The sequence below is a fragment of the Hyaloscypha bicolor genome (assembly GCF_002865645.1).
Source record: "Hyaloscypha bicolor E unplaced genomic scaffold K444scaffold_53, whole genome shotgun sequence".
NCBI classification, from domain to species: domain Eukaryota; kingdom Fungi; phylum Ascomycota; class Leotiomycetes; order Helotiales; family Hyaloscyphaceae; genus Hyaloscypha; species Hyaloscypha bicolor.
In genome coordinates, this window is record NW_020194555.1 from 2,166,666 (window position 1) to 2,181,563 (window position 14,898).

Sequence of the window (14,898 nt, forward strand, 5' to 3'; positions counted from 1 at the left end):
TAGCTGTACCAAATCTACGGCTTCAACAATAACTTCCCTGTTGTCGCTCTTCCCTCCAGATCCGTGTGTGCCTTGGCAATATCCTTTAGGGGATACGTGTGGTGAATCCTAACGTTCAACTTATCCTTTGTGATAAAATCGAAAAGCTCGGCGGTATACTTCTCGAACTCCTCCCGCGTGTAGATGTAGTTGAAAAGCGTCGGTCTCAAAACCTTGATGTTCTTCGCCGAAAGTCGCGAGATTGCCAACGGGGGAACAGCGCCAGACTTGGCATGCAGTCAGCCAACGAGCTTCACACAACTCACATACGAATATCAGACACAACTCACCGAGTTCCCATAAGAAACCACAGTCCCCTTCCTAACCACAACCACCAAATCATTCTCAAACTGATCCTTGCCCGTGCTATCAAAAACCACCGCAACGCCCTCACCACCAGTAATCCCCTTCACCTTCCCCACGAAATCCTTCTCCTCCTTATAATTAATCATGAACTCCGCACCATTCTTCTTCGCCAGCTCAATCTTCTCACTCGTGCTCGCGGTCCCAATAACCCTCGCACCAACAGCCTTCAACAATTGACAAAGCCACAGCCCCACCCCTCCCGCCGCAGCATGAACGAGAACCCAATCCCCTTTCTGCACCAAGTACGCCTCTCTTATAAGCGTCAAAGCCGTCAAACCTTGCAGTATTGAAGCAGCGGCAATCCCAGGCTCGATACTAGAGGGCACGATGTGTGTCTTTACAGCAGGGACAGCGGTGTATTCTGCGTAGGCGCCGCCCGCCATCCATACGACGCGATCACCGGGCTTGAAGCCGTACATGTCGCCTGAGGGGCCGAGGGAGACGATTGTTCCTTCTGCTTCGCGGCCGAGGATCTCGGGTTTGGGAGAGGGGTAGAGACCTGTTCGGAAGTAGCTGCTCGCTGTCAGGATGCGGAGTTCGACGTTTGAAGGGATAGGATCGGGAGGCAGTTACGTGTCGATGTAATTGACACCAATGAAGTCGTTCTTGACCAGAACCTGGCCTTCTTTTGGTGTCGGAACTGGCAGGTCCGTCTTATATTGCAGCACTTCGATGCCGCCTGTCTTTTCGACAAGGACACCGCTCATGGTTTTGGGGACCGAGGTCGCCATCTTGCGGGGGAAGTGGTTGTTGAATTGTCTGAGACGAAGAGTGGGTTGGAATCTCGAGGTCAGGAGCCGAGTAGCGTATCTTGTAGACATGCAGATACTCTCCAATGCCAGAAGGAAAGAGTCGGTAGGTTTTGAAAAAACGAGGGAAAACTAATTGACCGACAAAGGTTTACTGAATGCTAAGCAGTCCTGGGAGAAATTTGGCGCAACAGAAGGGCGTGGGCGTTGTTCACCACTTTTGTGCATGACGTTCTGCGGGGCATTTCTTGGAGAGCCCCTCTTTTGATGCCGAGCTCGCAAGCGCCAAGGCCGTCCCACGTTGCTGACAGGGGGTATTGTTTCAGGGGCTGAAAAGGGGGGGATTGCTTCAACTTATCTTGATTTCAAAACATCTTTCAATTCATTCTCTTTCTCTTCGGAATCCCTCTTTTGGAGGCCCCGATTTGGGATGATACACGTAAGCAAGAGTAGTGTGGATTGAAAGGTGTTTGGAAGTTCAATGCTTGCTATCGATGAAAGACTCCCCATGCAGCGTCTCTCTTAGTCTCTGAGCTCATGGTCTTCGTCAGAAGTCTCGTCCACCAGCAGACCAAGCCAGCCCTTGCCTCAATAACCAAGAGGTATGGAACCCGGTACCGTGATCATGTTGTTACATTTTCTGGGCTTCATGCCAAAAAGTGTCAACCACAGCATTCACGTGCTACCTGCCAGCCTCAAATTCAACCTCTCGTCTTTACCACTCCTGTCTGAGCGTGCGATCTTCCTAGTCAAAGCATCAAACTCGTCCTGCAAGTCCTCGACCTGTCTCGAGTTTAGCTACGTTTTGGCGGAAGAATTTCGAGCCCTCTCGTTCCTCGCCGTCGCAGCGTCTCGACTCTCTCGTAGATATTTTGAGTCCATCCTTAATACCACTGCTAGTTGTTATATAAAGTCAATCTTTAAATAATGGAAATCGATTGTCTTGATTATTAGTCAAGAAGGCAAATGTCGACGCTTGCAGGTTTGTGTCTTGCAAATCAGGAAACATCTGGACTTGAAATACCCAAAGAGCACACCTCTTGTAAGTAATAGAAAGAAGATTCTCCTAATCAATCAATGCACCCCTTGAATTGCAGTTGAGATCAGGGGTCGTCTCGCTTAACACCGGACGAAAACAACAAACTCCCTTCTTCGTCTGATCCACCCCATCTTCTAACTCTACCTTCATTATATGAAATAAGCTATTCCCCACAAATTCGTTGTGGTCAAGCTGTCTACGTTGCTTCGAACAAAAAAATCGCACATTGCACTGAACTAACGTTCATAGGTCAACACTGTTCGCATATATCTTGGTTCTAGGACCTAGGGGGCAGGAATCTGGGCACTAAAGTGTAACATTTCGGTCTTAGGAGACATTCTCTGACCTAGACTTCATATTCTGTAGGATAGTTGATTGTATTCTTTCACGGCACTCGAGTACAAAATTTGCGGATTAGTGTACAACACCTTGTAGCACCCTCTCATTGGCTTCAAAGGTATGTAAAGACTCTCTTCAATTTCCGACAGCTTGGCCACAACCACATTCTTTTTGGCGCCTTCCCCTTTAGTCCCCTGTAAGAGCAGTTCAATCTTTTGAAAATTTTCAATGTTCAATCAGTCTTCGGTGCAATCAAGGGGCTTCTCTCGCTTAGTTCAAATCAACAAAGTGACGTCTGAATTCGGATTCTTTTGGCCCTACTTTTAGAATCAAGTATAAGTGTTTTCGGTCTCAACTGCTTCGTTGCCAAACTGTCTCACTTATTAATTTCTCGGAATTTCACGAAAATAACATCAAATGCTAGACCATTCTCGCACCTTTCAACAATTCTTGGACTATCCGACACACATGTGTCAATTACCAATCACAAATTCAAGAACACTGAGTAATCCCCAGTGTTCAATTCCTCCCACTATTTGAGGGATAAATTTCGGGAGCTGCACAGTGTGTAGCCAATACCAGCACCATTTTGACTATTCACTAATTCGGCCACCCTAATCGGGGAGGCTCATCAATTATCGGTGAGTTCGAATTGCCTCTATTGTCCGACAACTTGGCCTCAACAATATAAACAATTTTTTTTTGCCCCCTTGCACATCTCTTTTTGGTGCCCGGTTCCGGTACTGCTAAAGAGGAAAGAGCGCTCGTCAGCAAGCGAAGTACTCTTTTAAGTACCTCTCTTTTGCCTCGAACAAAAACTTCACTGAAAGTAGCGAAGAGAGAAAGCAAGTAATCCATTGCAATCTATCTTCGATGAACAAGCAGCATTGATGAGCATCCCTCTCCCCACCTCCCAGCCCTCCCATACAACTTCCTCGGCTAAATATTCCTTGCCGTCTTCCTTCCCTCCAGCAACGGCAACCCCGCGTGGACCGTCCTCTCATCCCCCGTCCCATTAGCATGCAAATTAATCCAAAATAGCGCATTGCCACTCCTCGGGACAAACTTCGTGCCTCCTCCTTGTGCTCCTCCTACTTCCCTTCCCCTTCCCCCTTAACATCCGGTGCGGAAACCACGTCTTGCTTCCCTTACACCCAGCTTCCCCTCCTTCCAAATAAACAAAGAAGCTCGCCACGCGAGAGAACCACCTCCTGTTCATCCCTCGAACTAGTTGAGACTCGTCATACCAGTAGTGATGGACATCGATCTTCTTGCCTTTTCGTAGTGCACTAGTTGTGGCTTGCCGAAGTCGCCGTCGGGAGGGATGAAGGAGCCCATGAAGGACTGGGCGCGGGAGAGGGTGCATTGAACGAGAGGAGAGGAAGGAGAGAACACAAACCCTTCGGCAATTAAACCCTATATTTCGCCGACATCGAAAAAATTATTGATGTAAATAAGCTGCGGATCGATCGATATAATCTCCGTGGTGTATGTTCCAGCCTTACACGCAAAGTCCTCCTTCCTCACGCCACCCAGGAAACCTTTCCACTCGCAAGGTCTCTGCACCGAAAAGAGCGCAAGCACCAACACTGTAACAGCAGCCACCGACCCCGCGGCTGCCTTCTTCATAACACTAACCTTGAACCCCTAAAAAATTCAACAAGTCAATAACTGTCTTTACCATAAAAAAGCCCCTAGTTTTCCACTCACCATCTTCCAAATCCATTGTAATTCCAAAGGGAAAGGCACCCACAAATGCCAAACCAGCAACTCACCATATATGACTTCCCGTGACACAACTAAAGCCATTCCCTCACTTCTCTCACCACTCCCCTTCCTTCCCCTTCCTGCCACTCGCTAAGCCATGGAGCCATGCCCTTCCGATAGGCCACTCCACATAGGAGACACCGCCTAAATATCTCCGACTCCTCACCGCCAATAAATATAAGCACCAACCAACAATTCCCCTTCTCTCAGGCCAGATAAAGGCGGCCCATTCCCAAACCAGCGAATAACGTGGCGTCTTTGGGCTTCGGTTATATTGCCCCTCCCGGCTCGAAACCCGCCATTTCATTAAAAAATCAGCGAAAATCAAGCAATCCAAGCATTAGGAATTAAAATTTCGTGCAACCACACTCTCGGGAATTTCCTCCCTTCCCTGCATCAGATAGAAAGGGCGAGATGCAATTGGGTGAAAGGAAAAGACGTGTATTGTTTCTCTATGAACTCTCATGATAACTAGCTAGCGTTAAGCATCCCTCCCTCAAGGCCGAACTTTTGCGTGCGGAGAAAAACAGGGAAATGTGCCGGAAAATGATTGCGATCTATGAGGGGAAGAGGGGTATCGAAATGGAAATGGACGAAGGAACCTTACCGGGTTGGATGCGTTGCCGGCATGCCGTGCCCAACATATGCCGACCCTGGGTATTATGCAAATGCCAGGAACGCCGTGTGTATGCAAATTACCGTTGTCGTCGCTCAAGGAAAGCTCCGCATTACTTGCCCCCAAGGCACTTTTCATCCTCCTCGATTTCTCGTTCTGCGATCGCCTCCATTGCTCTCTCCTCGACATCGGGATCATCCTCCGTTGGTGGTGGGCGAGTGTTGAGTGCTAGAGCAAATTAGTATCATCTATTATCTGAGATTTTAAAACAAACTTACCAGGCTCTTTCCAATAGATCATCTTCTCATTCGGTAGATAGGTATGGAATGAGCAATGAAGGCCAAGAACAGTGTCGAAGAACTTGATGCCAACATTGAGCTCATGGGCCTCAACTTCAAGCTTCAGACCAATGAAGAAAAGCTCCAAGATCTCATCTTCAAGCCAAAACGATTCTAAACCAGCCTCTTCAGCCTTGACCGCAGTAGCGCCATCCTCGTCATCAGTGAAGTCCTCAGGCTCGAAACCGGGACCCTCCCAAGTCTTGAACCTAACAACGCCCAGAGCTTTGATGTATCCAGTCTCGCCTTTCGAGTTTTTCACGCTCGCGTACTGTGCGATCGTGTTGAGGCTTGGACGCTCAACCTCGGCAACTTCGTAAAACTTCCTCGCCGTCTTGGTAATTATGATGTCGGGCTTCATGGCCTTCATAAACAGGGCATCGTCGCCGGCGAACGCGACAGCAGTCTTGAAGATTCTTTCAGCCTCCGTATCGGTGAAACCTTGGTTGGTAGAGGCATAGTCCTGGGAATCGGGATCATCGAGACCCCAAGCTTGCGCATTGAGTCGATATTGCATATAACGACCGCCATGAAGGGTTGAGGCGGCAACATTAAAGTCTCCCGGAAGCTTTGACTGAAGCTGTCGGATGGCCCACAACTCCTTCTCAGCTAGATCGCAGACCTTTCGGGCAGCCATGACATCTTCGGTGTATTCCGGGCAGACGCGATGATGAAGTACGTAGTTGAGGAAGTTGCGAATGACGTGGCTGTACAACTTAACCTCCCGCTCATGATCGATGCTAAACATACGGGGAATGCGATACGAGCTGTGGAAGTTAGATACAAGGCACGAGAAAGTGGAGGAGCTACTCACAAGAAACCTTTAGCGACCACCTCGAAATCGACAACCCATTTATCGGAACCATCGTAAAACTTGGCACTTTTAGTACCAGTTTGCACGTAGTCAGTTGCTTGGATGGCAGCGATTTCGGCAGCTGTCGAGTTCTCCAAAGTCTCTTTATCGAGCCCTCCCGTGAACATCTTGGCCGTGGAATCGACTCCTCCGAGCATCAGGTACTTTGTCAAGATGTTGGCCCGGTCCGAATCGAGGTTACGTCGAGCCCGGTAGCGTTGAATGCAGGTTTGAACGCGACTAAAGGGGTCAGCGTACTTGATAAAATCGATATTGTGAACTTACTCAGGGAACGGGCGAGATCTGTAGTTTGTTAGAATTCGTCTGTCAGCACGAGCTGGGGCACTTACTCATCATAAAGATCTTCCTCTTCCTCATGCTCATCTGGGGTGATAGGGGGGTCGGCATAGAATTCTGAGAGATGATATGAATATTTGGCATTCCAAAAGTCAATATAAGCACGAACCTTCAAATCCCGTAGGAGCCGCCTTCCTATTCTTGCCACTGCTCTTCTTCTTTTTCTTCTTCTCTCCTTCTGCAAGAAGTGGCGCGAGACCATTGGCTTTCTCCTTCAGAACGCCTTCATCCAGGGTAGGTGGAGTCCCAGGGGAAGCAGGAGTTGGGGGAGGAGGTGCTGGAGCAACGAAATTTGGTGGCGTCATTACCCCATCCGTTGGAGGTAGGCCAACTTCGACGAACTCAACATGTGCTCCATTCTTCTTCTTGTCCTTTGGTCGTAAGCTGAGCAGCTCCTCCTGGGTGTATCTGACGATGTTCTCTTGCTCCTTCGGAAGCGAGGTCAGAGCGGCAGCGAGGTCGACCTGGCTAACGGCTCTTGAGAGCTTCTTCTCGTGGTACCCGGCCATTGTTGCAAGGGTTCCCTAACCTATCAAAGCTCTGAACTGGTTAGTCTCGCGCCAGGGGAAAGATCTCCGTGGGGAAAACGTGATGGTTGATGCAGGGCGATCCGTGGAATGATTGGGTGGGAGAGGAAGAGGCGGGTTGAGCAAGGCTGTGCAATGATGGTAGGAGTACCCGACTGAGTTTAGAAGTGAATGATACGGCGAGAGGGAGGGGAAATGTGCCAAACGCGAAAGGTTGCAGAAGGTGAGAAACGATCGGATATGCAAACAGAACAAGGGAGATTGTGCGTGTGATGAAGTTGTCGTCCCCTGGTGAGACAACTGCAGCCCTCGAGGTGAAGAAGACCAGATGATCACAGTCTCGAGGGGAATGAAGGATATTAAAGAGAGGAGAGGAGAGGAGAGGAGAGGAGAGGGCGCTTCCTGGAGCGTGCCAACTTACATGGTCCGATCCCGAGAGGGAGCTTGAAGGTCTAGAAGGAGCTTCCTCCGTTTGTCTTGACCGAGTGCCTCGCCGGGAGCAAACAGTCCTCCTTGCTTCAATTGTCTCAGAGCGGGAACGTAGCGATATTGCGGGGAAAAGCTTGGCCGTGATCCTGGAATTGTCCCGCCGTGGGTAAGTTGCATACTGTAGCCAGCTGCTCCTTCAGCTCGTCCACCGGTCACGTTCTGTCAGCCGCTGAGTGCGCCAGCTGCAGTCAGTCTCACGATGTTGTTGTCGTCGTCGTGGCTAAGCTCGCCACACCGCAGTGCATACATGCAGCCGATGTAGTTGGGTCGGGCGGAGTGCTGTTCGTTGCTGGCCTACCTTTCGTACTGGCCTCGCGCTGGCCTTGCGCTTGGCTCGTACTTTTCGTCTCTCACCGCCTGTTGATTGGGCGTCGGGGCGGCTTAGTTAAGGTTAGTGCCCGGAAATCGTGTCGGCTCCAAAGGGTGTGGCCTGCCGTGTGGCCTGGCCCCTGGCGCGCAGCCCATTTCACTGCAGAGAAGCGCGACCGGAATTCGCTCATTGAAGCCACGACACTCGCACACGCCGCATCTCGTCTTCCTTTCTCTACACAGCCTTGCTCCCCCCCCAATCTCCCCCGTTCGGGCTTTCTTTTTCCACACAGAAATAATCTGCGCAAAACTCTGTCTCCCCCGCGCTCCTCTTCTTTTCTAATACACCTTCTTTCCCCATCATGATAGAGTCATAGCATTTGCGACTCCAGTCCAGTCATTAAAATGGCCAGAGCTCTGCCGTCGCGCGCAGACTTGATCGACTACAATTATGCCGTCGCAGGGCAGTACGTCGCGCAATACCCGTGGTCCCTGAGCAGATTGCTGACACACGACCAGTGATGGCACGCTTTCCGATGTCGACGGCGAACTGTTCATTAAGCCTTGCACCATGGCCGAGATCGCCTTCTACGAGTCCTCGCTTGCGACGCATCCTGAATTCGCCGAGTACATGCCTACGTATATGGGTACCCTGACCCTCGACGAGAACCAGAATGGGAAGACGGTCGAGGAAGTGGGCGCGGCTTTGATTGCAAAACGGTCCCTACCTGAGGTCGTTGTTCCGGTCAAGACAGGCAAGAGAATCGAGACCAACCTGGCGGTGGTACTCGAGAACGCTGCGCACGGTTTCGTCAAGCCGAATATCCTGGATGTGAAGCTTGGGGTCCGATTATGGGCAGACGATGCGGCAGAAGAGAAGAAGATTCGCTTCGATAAAGTCACAGAAGAAACTACGCATAAAGAACTCGGCTTTAGAGTCGCTGGCATGAGGGTTTGGCAAGGTCACGGCGCAAAGGGCTCAGACATAGACGAAGAGGGATATAAAATCTACGATAAGAATTACGGCCGCTTTTCTATTCATAGAGGGAATGTTCATGAGGCATTTAAGAACTTCATCTTCTCCGAGTCGGCTGGTATCGATGAGGAGTTAGGGAAGTTGGTGGCGCAGGCGTTTCTTGCAGATGTCACCAGGATTCAAGCGGTCTTAGAGGGCCAGGAGAGTCGCATGTTTTCGGCAAGTTTACTCTTTGTTTTTGAGGGAGATGGAGCAGCATTAAGGCTGGCTATGGAAGAAGCTAGCAGGTCTCCAGCAACGTTGGTGAACGGAGACGATGAGAACTCAGAGGAAGACGACGATGATGTCGTCGGCCCAAAGATATACGTTGTCAAGGTCATTGACTTTGCACATGCTACATGGGTCCCAGGCCAGGGCCCGGACGAGAACGCTCTGCTCGGCGTTCGGAGTGTTGCCAAGGTTCTCGAGCATATAGGCGGCGTTTGATTTGCGGAGCTTTACGATGGGCATGGACACGGAGTTTCTGGCATCAGCATGGGTCATACAATTACGATTGTTATGTATTTAGATACCCATTAAGAGCGACATAGAATCCACTCGCTGATTTTACCTGGTATTACAAGATTTTGATCTGGTGGGCAATCCACATTGACAGTGGAGTGAACTGAGAAGCGATATTGTTGTTGCACATCGCTCAAAGTTCCACCTTTCCTTGGTGCATTGAGAATCTTCTGGTTTTTCATGTCAAACTTGAAAGTGGGTGGCAATTTTGAGTGAATATTGGATGAAACAGCTTTGTTGCACATCACACTGCAATGTACGAGCTTGACTATCAATCAGTATCAAGCCCCTGGACCCCTACGTTTGAGTGAATGACTACCATCAATGTTTTGTTGCACACCATGCTCATTGTGAGTAGTATAATCCGGACACTGAGATCTCAGGAGACGCTATAGGTGGCTGAGCAGAGGGTCAGTTATGTGGCGAGTGGTAAAGTTGGAGAGACTGCAGGCGTTGATGCAAAAAGGGGTTCATTGTCCCAAAGTACTTTGGGAACATTGAAGTGATGTGCAACAAAACACCTTGACCATTCACTCTCAGGGTCTGAAAACTCGTGGGTTGTGTAGCCGTGTGTGAAACTCCAGATGCAGGAATTGATTTTTAAGAAAGATCTCTGCTGAACAGAAAGTATGCAAATCTAAAGCCGGAAGTGAACTCCATCGCAGCCAGCCCAAGGAAGCCTTAAACTGATGGAGGCCCGTAATAAGCAGACTCGAGAGGGTTTAGTGGGGCGGGAATCCATCAAAAAAAGAATCGGGAAAGCTTAGGATTCGCCTTCACGTTCATAGGCTACAACGTCTTACTCCTAGCGAGAGTTTAAGGAATGCATTGGGAAGTAGCTAATATGGATCTCAGGCTCTTCCAAAATGCCACTGCTCTTTGCAACTTAATGGTAAGGAAAAGTTTCTTCCCCCTTTTTGGCCTACTTTCATCTGTTTCCTTTTGGTCATTTTTTCAGCGGAAGATTGCCAACACGTGACAAATTTACAAGGGTTCTGACCACATGGTGCACTAATGACGTACTTGACGCCTTCAAAATGGTAGCTCCTGGGTGAAGAGCCAGCCCACTTGACAAACAAGCTTTTCATGACATGCCAAGGATTAGAGATAAAAGGTGTGTCTTTGGTTTGAATCTCGATCAAAAATGATAACGTGCAAAACATACAGACCAGTAAACTGACCCCGTGGAAGGAGAGACCCTGCACAAGCCTCCTTGACCAATGAAGGCAGGGCCCAACTTTGGGACACCTGCTCGCCATTGCCTGTAGACACAATGCATATTTCTTCTGTTGAGCTTCGACGATGATATCTAATCTTTGATAACAGAGCAGCACCGCAAGGTTTGTGTCTAAGGAAGATCCTCACCCCCTGCCTCAAACTTTACTCCACCTCGCACGCCTCGGCACAGCATTCTCTAGCGAGCAACCTAAATTTGAGCTCAGCATTTTCCTGTGCAACACGTCCGCCTTCTTCCCGATCCTGGCAGAGGGTTTTTTGGTTCTGCGGCCCTTTATTCATGTATATCCTTCCTCTCCATGCAAAGATAGCATTAAGCCTCCCGAAATGACCTCTCGAAGACCGACATCGCCGGGTTCCGCATCCTCTTCTCGAAATCCCTCCATCAACAGCCAGGCAATAAATCCACACGCCCCAAGTACCCCATCGCATTTGCGCGAATCACAGACGGCCCACAGCTCTCCAGAAGACACAAGGGGTAGTGCATTGGAAGATGGGGAGGACACACGGATCAGTTCAGTCGAAGACAAAGACAAAGCACCGTGCAGTTCAGAGGCTTCCCCGAACACATATCCCACGCATCTCTCGACAGACCCGGCAGCAGAAGACGATGCATTAGATGGCAGCACACGTGAGGCAGGAGACTTGACTGGAAGAGCGTCAGAGTCCACACCTCTCTTGCAGAAGCCTTTTGAATTTTTACTCTCGAGCCCACCCCACGAAGGACCATGTGGACATGGCACGTTTAGCCCTCGGGCTGACTCAATGAGAAGTGGCGATAGCGATTACAGCTTTGGAAGATCTGCGCGAGCTCTCGGGCGGCCTGATTCAGGTGAAGGTCGGAGCATGTTTTCGAGCATCTTCGAGACAGTGGGGATGAAGAATGGGAGTGGAGGGAAGAAGAAGATATCCACGACTTCTTACTTGGCCGAACAGCATGGAATAGATACAAGAACAATGTACGGTTATCGGAAACAATATGTTTCCTTGCTATTATGCTGATGCTCTGCGTCTTAGGTATTTCCCATATTATATACCCGCCCTGGCTTGGATTCCTCAGTACAGATGTAAGACTGATTCCCATACAAATTTCCTCTTCTTTTGTTTGAGAGCTCCTTAGCTCCTGAGCCCCTTCTTGAAAATCAGGGAACCTAATACTAATTCGATGGCAGGGAAACATCTCCAAGGGGACTTAATCGCTGCGATCACAATGGCATCTGTAGGTCGGTCCGAGCACCAAGCCAACTCCACCTTTCCATTTTGCAGTGCTAACTCGCTGAGCAGTTTTATATCCCAATGGCGTTATCATTGGCTTCGAATTTGGCACATGTCCCTGCTATCAACGGCCTGTACTCGTTCGTTTTCAACCCAGTAGGCCTTACCCTCATTATATTTGCTCCCTTTTGTTACAAGATCTGAGGCCCCGGGACTGCTGAGCTTCTAGCTTCTTTGTTGATTTCCCAGTTTGGAGTGCTAATTAAAGTGCAGATCATATATGCGATTCTCGGATCTTGTCCACAGTCAGTGGGTCCATTTTTCCGAACTCAATTTTCTATGTGAAATGTTTTTTGAAGTTTTCTGCACTATGCACACCCCTTTAGAAAGACCTTTCGAGTATCTCAACGACTAACTATTTCCCTTTCCATGAGGCGATACTGACTCCGAGGCTGTCCAGGATGGTAGTTGGACCAGAAGCTGCTGGATCTCTGTTGGTAGGAACGGTGGTCAAATCGAGCGTGGATAATGGGAGGGCTGACGAGGGCGATGACGAGGTAAATTTCATTATCTTTCCTTTACGACAACCACGGCCTAGGAGTTGTCCCAAGAGCCGCCATGCCTTCATCTGCACTGTGTGGTTGGAGACGAGACAGCCCCAAAGCTCTTAGCCCCTTCAGAATCTTCACGGGTTTGTGGAACTGATTTTCTGGATAGATACACGCCCGGGTCGCTGGTGTGGTTACCGGGATGGCAGGTGCGATTATCTTCATCGCAGGACTTACCCGACTTGGATTCCTGGATTCCGTTCTCTCAAGACCCTTTCTTCGCGGCTTCATCTCCGCTATTGGATTCGTTATCATTGTTGATCAATTAATCCCAGAGCTGGGGCTGCAAGGTCTTGCCTCAGAGGTGGGTGGTGTGAGCCACGCAAGCTCGGTTGACAAGTTGCGCTTTCTTTTTGGGAACATCAACAAAGCCTCTGCAATAACCTGTGCTGTTGCGGGCATCAGCTTTGCAACCATTATGATGTTCCGGGAAGGAAAGAAACGCCTTCAACCTCGATATCCCGGCGTTGCATACTTTCCCGACCGGTTCCTGGTCGTTGTGCTCTCGGCAATTCTGACGTGGCAGCTTAGATGGGACGAAATGGGTTTGGAAGTACTCGGTGAAGTAAAATCCACAACAAATGGGAACCCCTTCCCATTCCACTGGCCCTTTCAAGTTTCTCATATGAAACACGTGAGGGAGGCCATGGGAACATCCTTCTTGATAGCGCTCTTGGGTTTCTTCGAATCATCTGTCGCAGCCAAGAGTCTGGGCGGAGGGGAAGGGAAAGACGGAATCCAGGGCATTGCACTCAGCGCAAACAGGGAGCTTGTAGCTCTCGGAGTTGCGAATCTTGTTGGTGGGTGCTTCTCAGCTCTTCCTGCATTCGGTGGTTACGGACGAAGTAAAGTCAACGCAAGCACGGGGGGCAAGACTCCGATGTAAGTTTCCCATTTTCTCGGATTGGTCTTCTAGGCACCACTAATCCGAACACTGTGGTTTAGGAGCAGTATTTTTCTCAGTATCATCACGATTATTTGCATTTTGTTCTTGCTCCCAGCCTTTTACTACCTTCCTGTAAGTATAGTTTGCTCGGTTCAGCTATCTCGAGCCCAACTAACCCCTTGGTTTAGAAAGCAGTCCTATCTTCGATGATTTCTGTTGTTGCGTGGTCTCTCATCGAAGAAGCTCCACATGATATATTATTCTTCATTCAAATACGTGGCTGGACCGAGCTCGGTCTGATGTTCATCATCTTCGCTGCCACAATATTCTACTCACTTACTCTTGGCATTGCTATTGGCGTGGGGCTTTCCCTCCTTTCCGTTATCAAGCATAGTACGCGACCTCGGATCCAAATATTAGGACGGATACCGGGAACGAACCGATTTGAGAATGCAGAGGACAACCCGGATAAATTGGAGTTCATCGAAGGATGCTTGATCGTGAAGATACCAGAGCCCTTGACGTTTGCAAACACAGGCGACCTGAAGAATCGTCTCCGAAGACTTGAACTCTACGGAACGACCAGCGCTCACCCCGCATTGCCAAGGGTGCGGTCACCGGAACACAATAAGAATATCATTTTCGATATACATGGCGTGACCAGTTTAGACGGTTCCGGCACACAAGTGCTAGAGGAAATCGTGCGTGGGTACAGAGAGCGAGGGGTTCGTGTCTTCTTCTCGCGTGGTCCCCTTGAGGGAACGCCGGTATACGAGCTCTTCCAGAGAAGTGGCATTCTTGAAACCATTGGAGGCAAGGATCATTTTGTTGATGACGTTGGAGAAGCGCTGCGTCTGACAGAGGTGGACGAAGGGGATGACGTTTGTTACACGAATTTGGCTGGCGACGAAGGCAGAGGGTGAAATTCGCCATTGGAATAAATGACAGGGTCGGCGATTTGTTCAACTTTCTGGGAGAATGCCTCCATTCGAGCGTGGATTGGATGCATGCATTGGATGGTGTTGCGCTAGATGTTTCGTTCTCTGCTAGAGGACGTGGACTCGTATGACCTCCACCCCTGGTAGTGTTGTACCTGAGAGCCCCGAGACCAAGGACAACCAATATAAAAGTCACTTCAACGGTCAGACGTCAGTCACGTCAGGTGCAAAGTACCTTTATCCCTGAGCGAAATTTTCCCACCGCGAGCTTATTGCGTTCTCATCCTTGATCCTGATGACCTGGAATTGATTGCTTTCCCTATTCCTTCCGACCTGGGGTGGACGGAGGCGGATTATTTGTTTCCCTTCTAAAGGAATAGTCGGATCGTGGGCCGGATAATGGCCCGAGTGGGCCTCCAGGTGCCTTGATCTTTTGCGATTCGGCGTTGTTCATACAGGTGCTGTATACTCGGCTGTCAAACCACACGCATGGTGCTGAAAATAGCAACTCGATCGCCACAGGGAACAAGCTTCTTGTAGGCTGTAGCTAGCTGCCTTGTTCAGAAGCAAGATGCTCTCTTCTGGTTACATTGTACTGTGCTTTGTTTAATAGCCCCACATGTAATTTTATTTGGCTGTCAGAAATTTCAGAGTTGTGGAGCTATTGAGCTCCTGCAACCTTCGAAGAGG

General features: G+C 49.5%; 6 protein-coding genes across 6 annotated transcripts; 2 read left to right on the forward strand and 4 right to left on the reverse strand.

Moving 5' to 3' along the window:
* Positions 1-14: 14 nt before the first annotated feature.
* Positions 15-1,136, reverse strand: K444DRAFT_641879 (NAD(P)-binding protein; the record flags this gene model as incomplete). Its single annotated transcript, XM_024884676.1, has 3 exons — positions 15-266; positions 330-918; positions 979-1,136. The coding sequence occupies 3 exons, from the start codon at positions 1,134-1,136 to the stop codon at positions 15-17; spliced, it is 999 nt and encodes a 332-aa protein (XP_024739513.1).
* A 2,338-nt stretch (positions 1,137-3,474) lies between these two features.
* K444DRAFT_346231 (uncharacterized protein) lies at positions 3,475-4,126 on the reverse strand. Its single transcript, XM_024872072.1, has one exon. The coding sequence runs from the start codon at positions 3,896-3,898 to the stop codon at positions 3,560-3,562; it is 339 nt and encodes a 112-aa protein (XP_024739514.1). The 5' UTR covers positions 3,899-4,126; the 3' UTR covers positions 3,475-3,559.
* K444DRAFT_610655 (uncharacterized protein) lies at positions 3,835-4,593 on the reverse strand. The gene is made up of 2 exons (XM_024879789.1): positions 4,243-4,593; positions 3,835-4,179 (listed from the first exon to the last, which is right to left on the reverse strand). The coding sequence occupies exon 2, from the start codon at positions 4,159-4,161 to the stop codon at positions 3,949-3,951; it is 213 nt and encodes a 70-aa protein (XP_024739515.1). The 5' UTR covers positions 4,162-4,179; positions 4,243-4,593; the 3' UTR covers positions 3,835-3,948.
* Positions 4,594-5,027: 434 nt separating this feature from the next.
* On the reverse strand, positions 5,028-6,972 carry K444DRAFT_627516 (uncharacterized protein; the record flags this gene model as incomplete). Its single annotated transcript, XM_024882811.1, has 6 exons — positions 5,028-5,143; positions 5,194-6,020; positions 6,068-6,346; positions 6,392-6,409; positions 6,457-6,520; positions 6,573-6,972. 6 exons carry the CDS (start codon positions 6,970-6,972, stop codon positions 5,028-5,030), a joined length of 1,704 nt encoding a protein of 567 aa, XP_024739516.1.
* A 1,018-nt stretch (positions 6,973-7,990) lies between these two features.
* On the forward strand, positions 7,991-9,474 carry K444DRAFT_610656 (putative inositol polyphosphate multikinase). Its single transcript, XM_024879790.1, has 2 exons — positions 7,991-8,255; positions 8,308-9,474. The coding sequence occupies exons 1-2, from the start codon at positions 8,194-8,196 to the stop codon at positions 9,248-9,250; spliced, it is 1,005 nt and encodes a 334-aa protein (XP_024739517.1). The 5' UTR covers positions 7,991-8,193; the 3' UTR covers positions 9,251-9,474.
* Positions 9,475-10,888: 1,414 nt separating this feature from the next.
* K444DRAFT_523670 (uncharacterized protein) lies at positions 10,889-14,193 on the forward strand (the record flags this gene model as incomplete). Its single annotated transcript, XM_024874304.1, has 9 exons — positions 10,889-11,520; positions 11,579-11,628; positions 11,734-11,780; positions 11,846-11,932; positions 12,050-12,081; positions 12,237-12,333; positions 12,494-13,266; positions 13,330-13,402; positions 13,459-14,193. 9 exons carry the CDS (start codon positions 10,889-10,891, stop codon positions 14,191-14,193), a joined length of 2,526 nt encoding a protein of 841 aa, XP_024739518.1.
* Positions 14,194-14,898: the final 705 nt, after the last annotated feature.

Excerpts from the sequence above, each read along its gene's own strand:
- K444DRAFT_346231 (XM_024872072.1), bottom strand. The coding sequence starts at position 3,898 with ATGCACCCTCTCCCGCGCCCAGTCCTTCATGGGCTCCTTCATCCCTCC.
- K444DRAFT_610655 (XM_024879789.1), bottom strand. The coding sequence starts at position 4,161 with ATGAAGAAGGCAGCCGCGGGGTCGGTGGCTGCTGTTACAGTGTTGGTG.
- K444DRAFT_610656 (XM_024879790.1), top strand. The coding sequence starts at position 8,194 with ATGGCCAGAGCTCTGCCGTCGCGCGCAGACTTGATCGACTACAATTAT. Across the intron at positions 8,256-8,307 it reads AATTATGCCGTCGCAGGGCA|TGATGGCACGCTTTCCGATG; the intron begins GTACGTCGCGCA and ends ACACACGACCAG.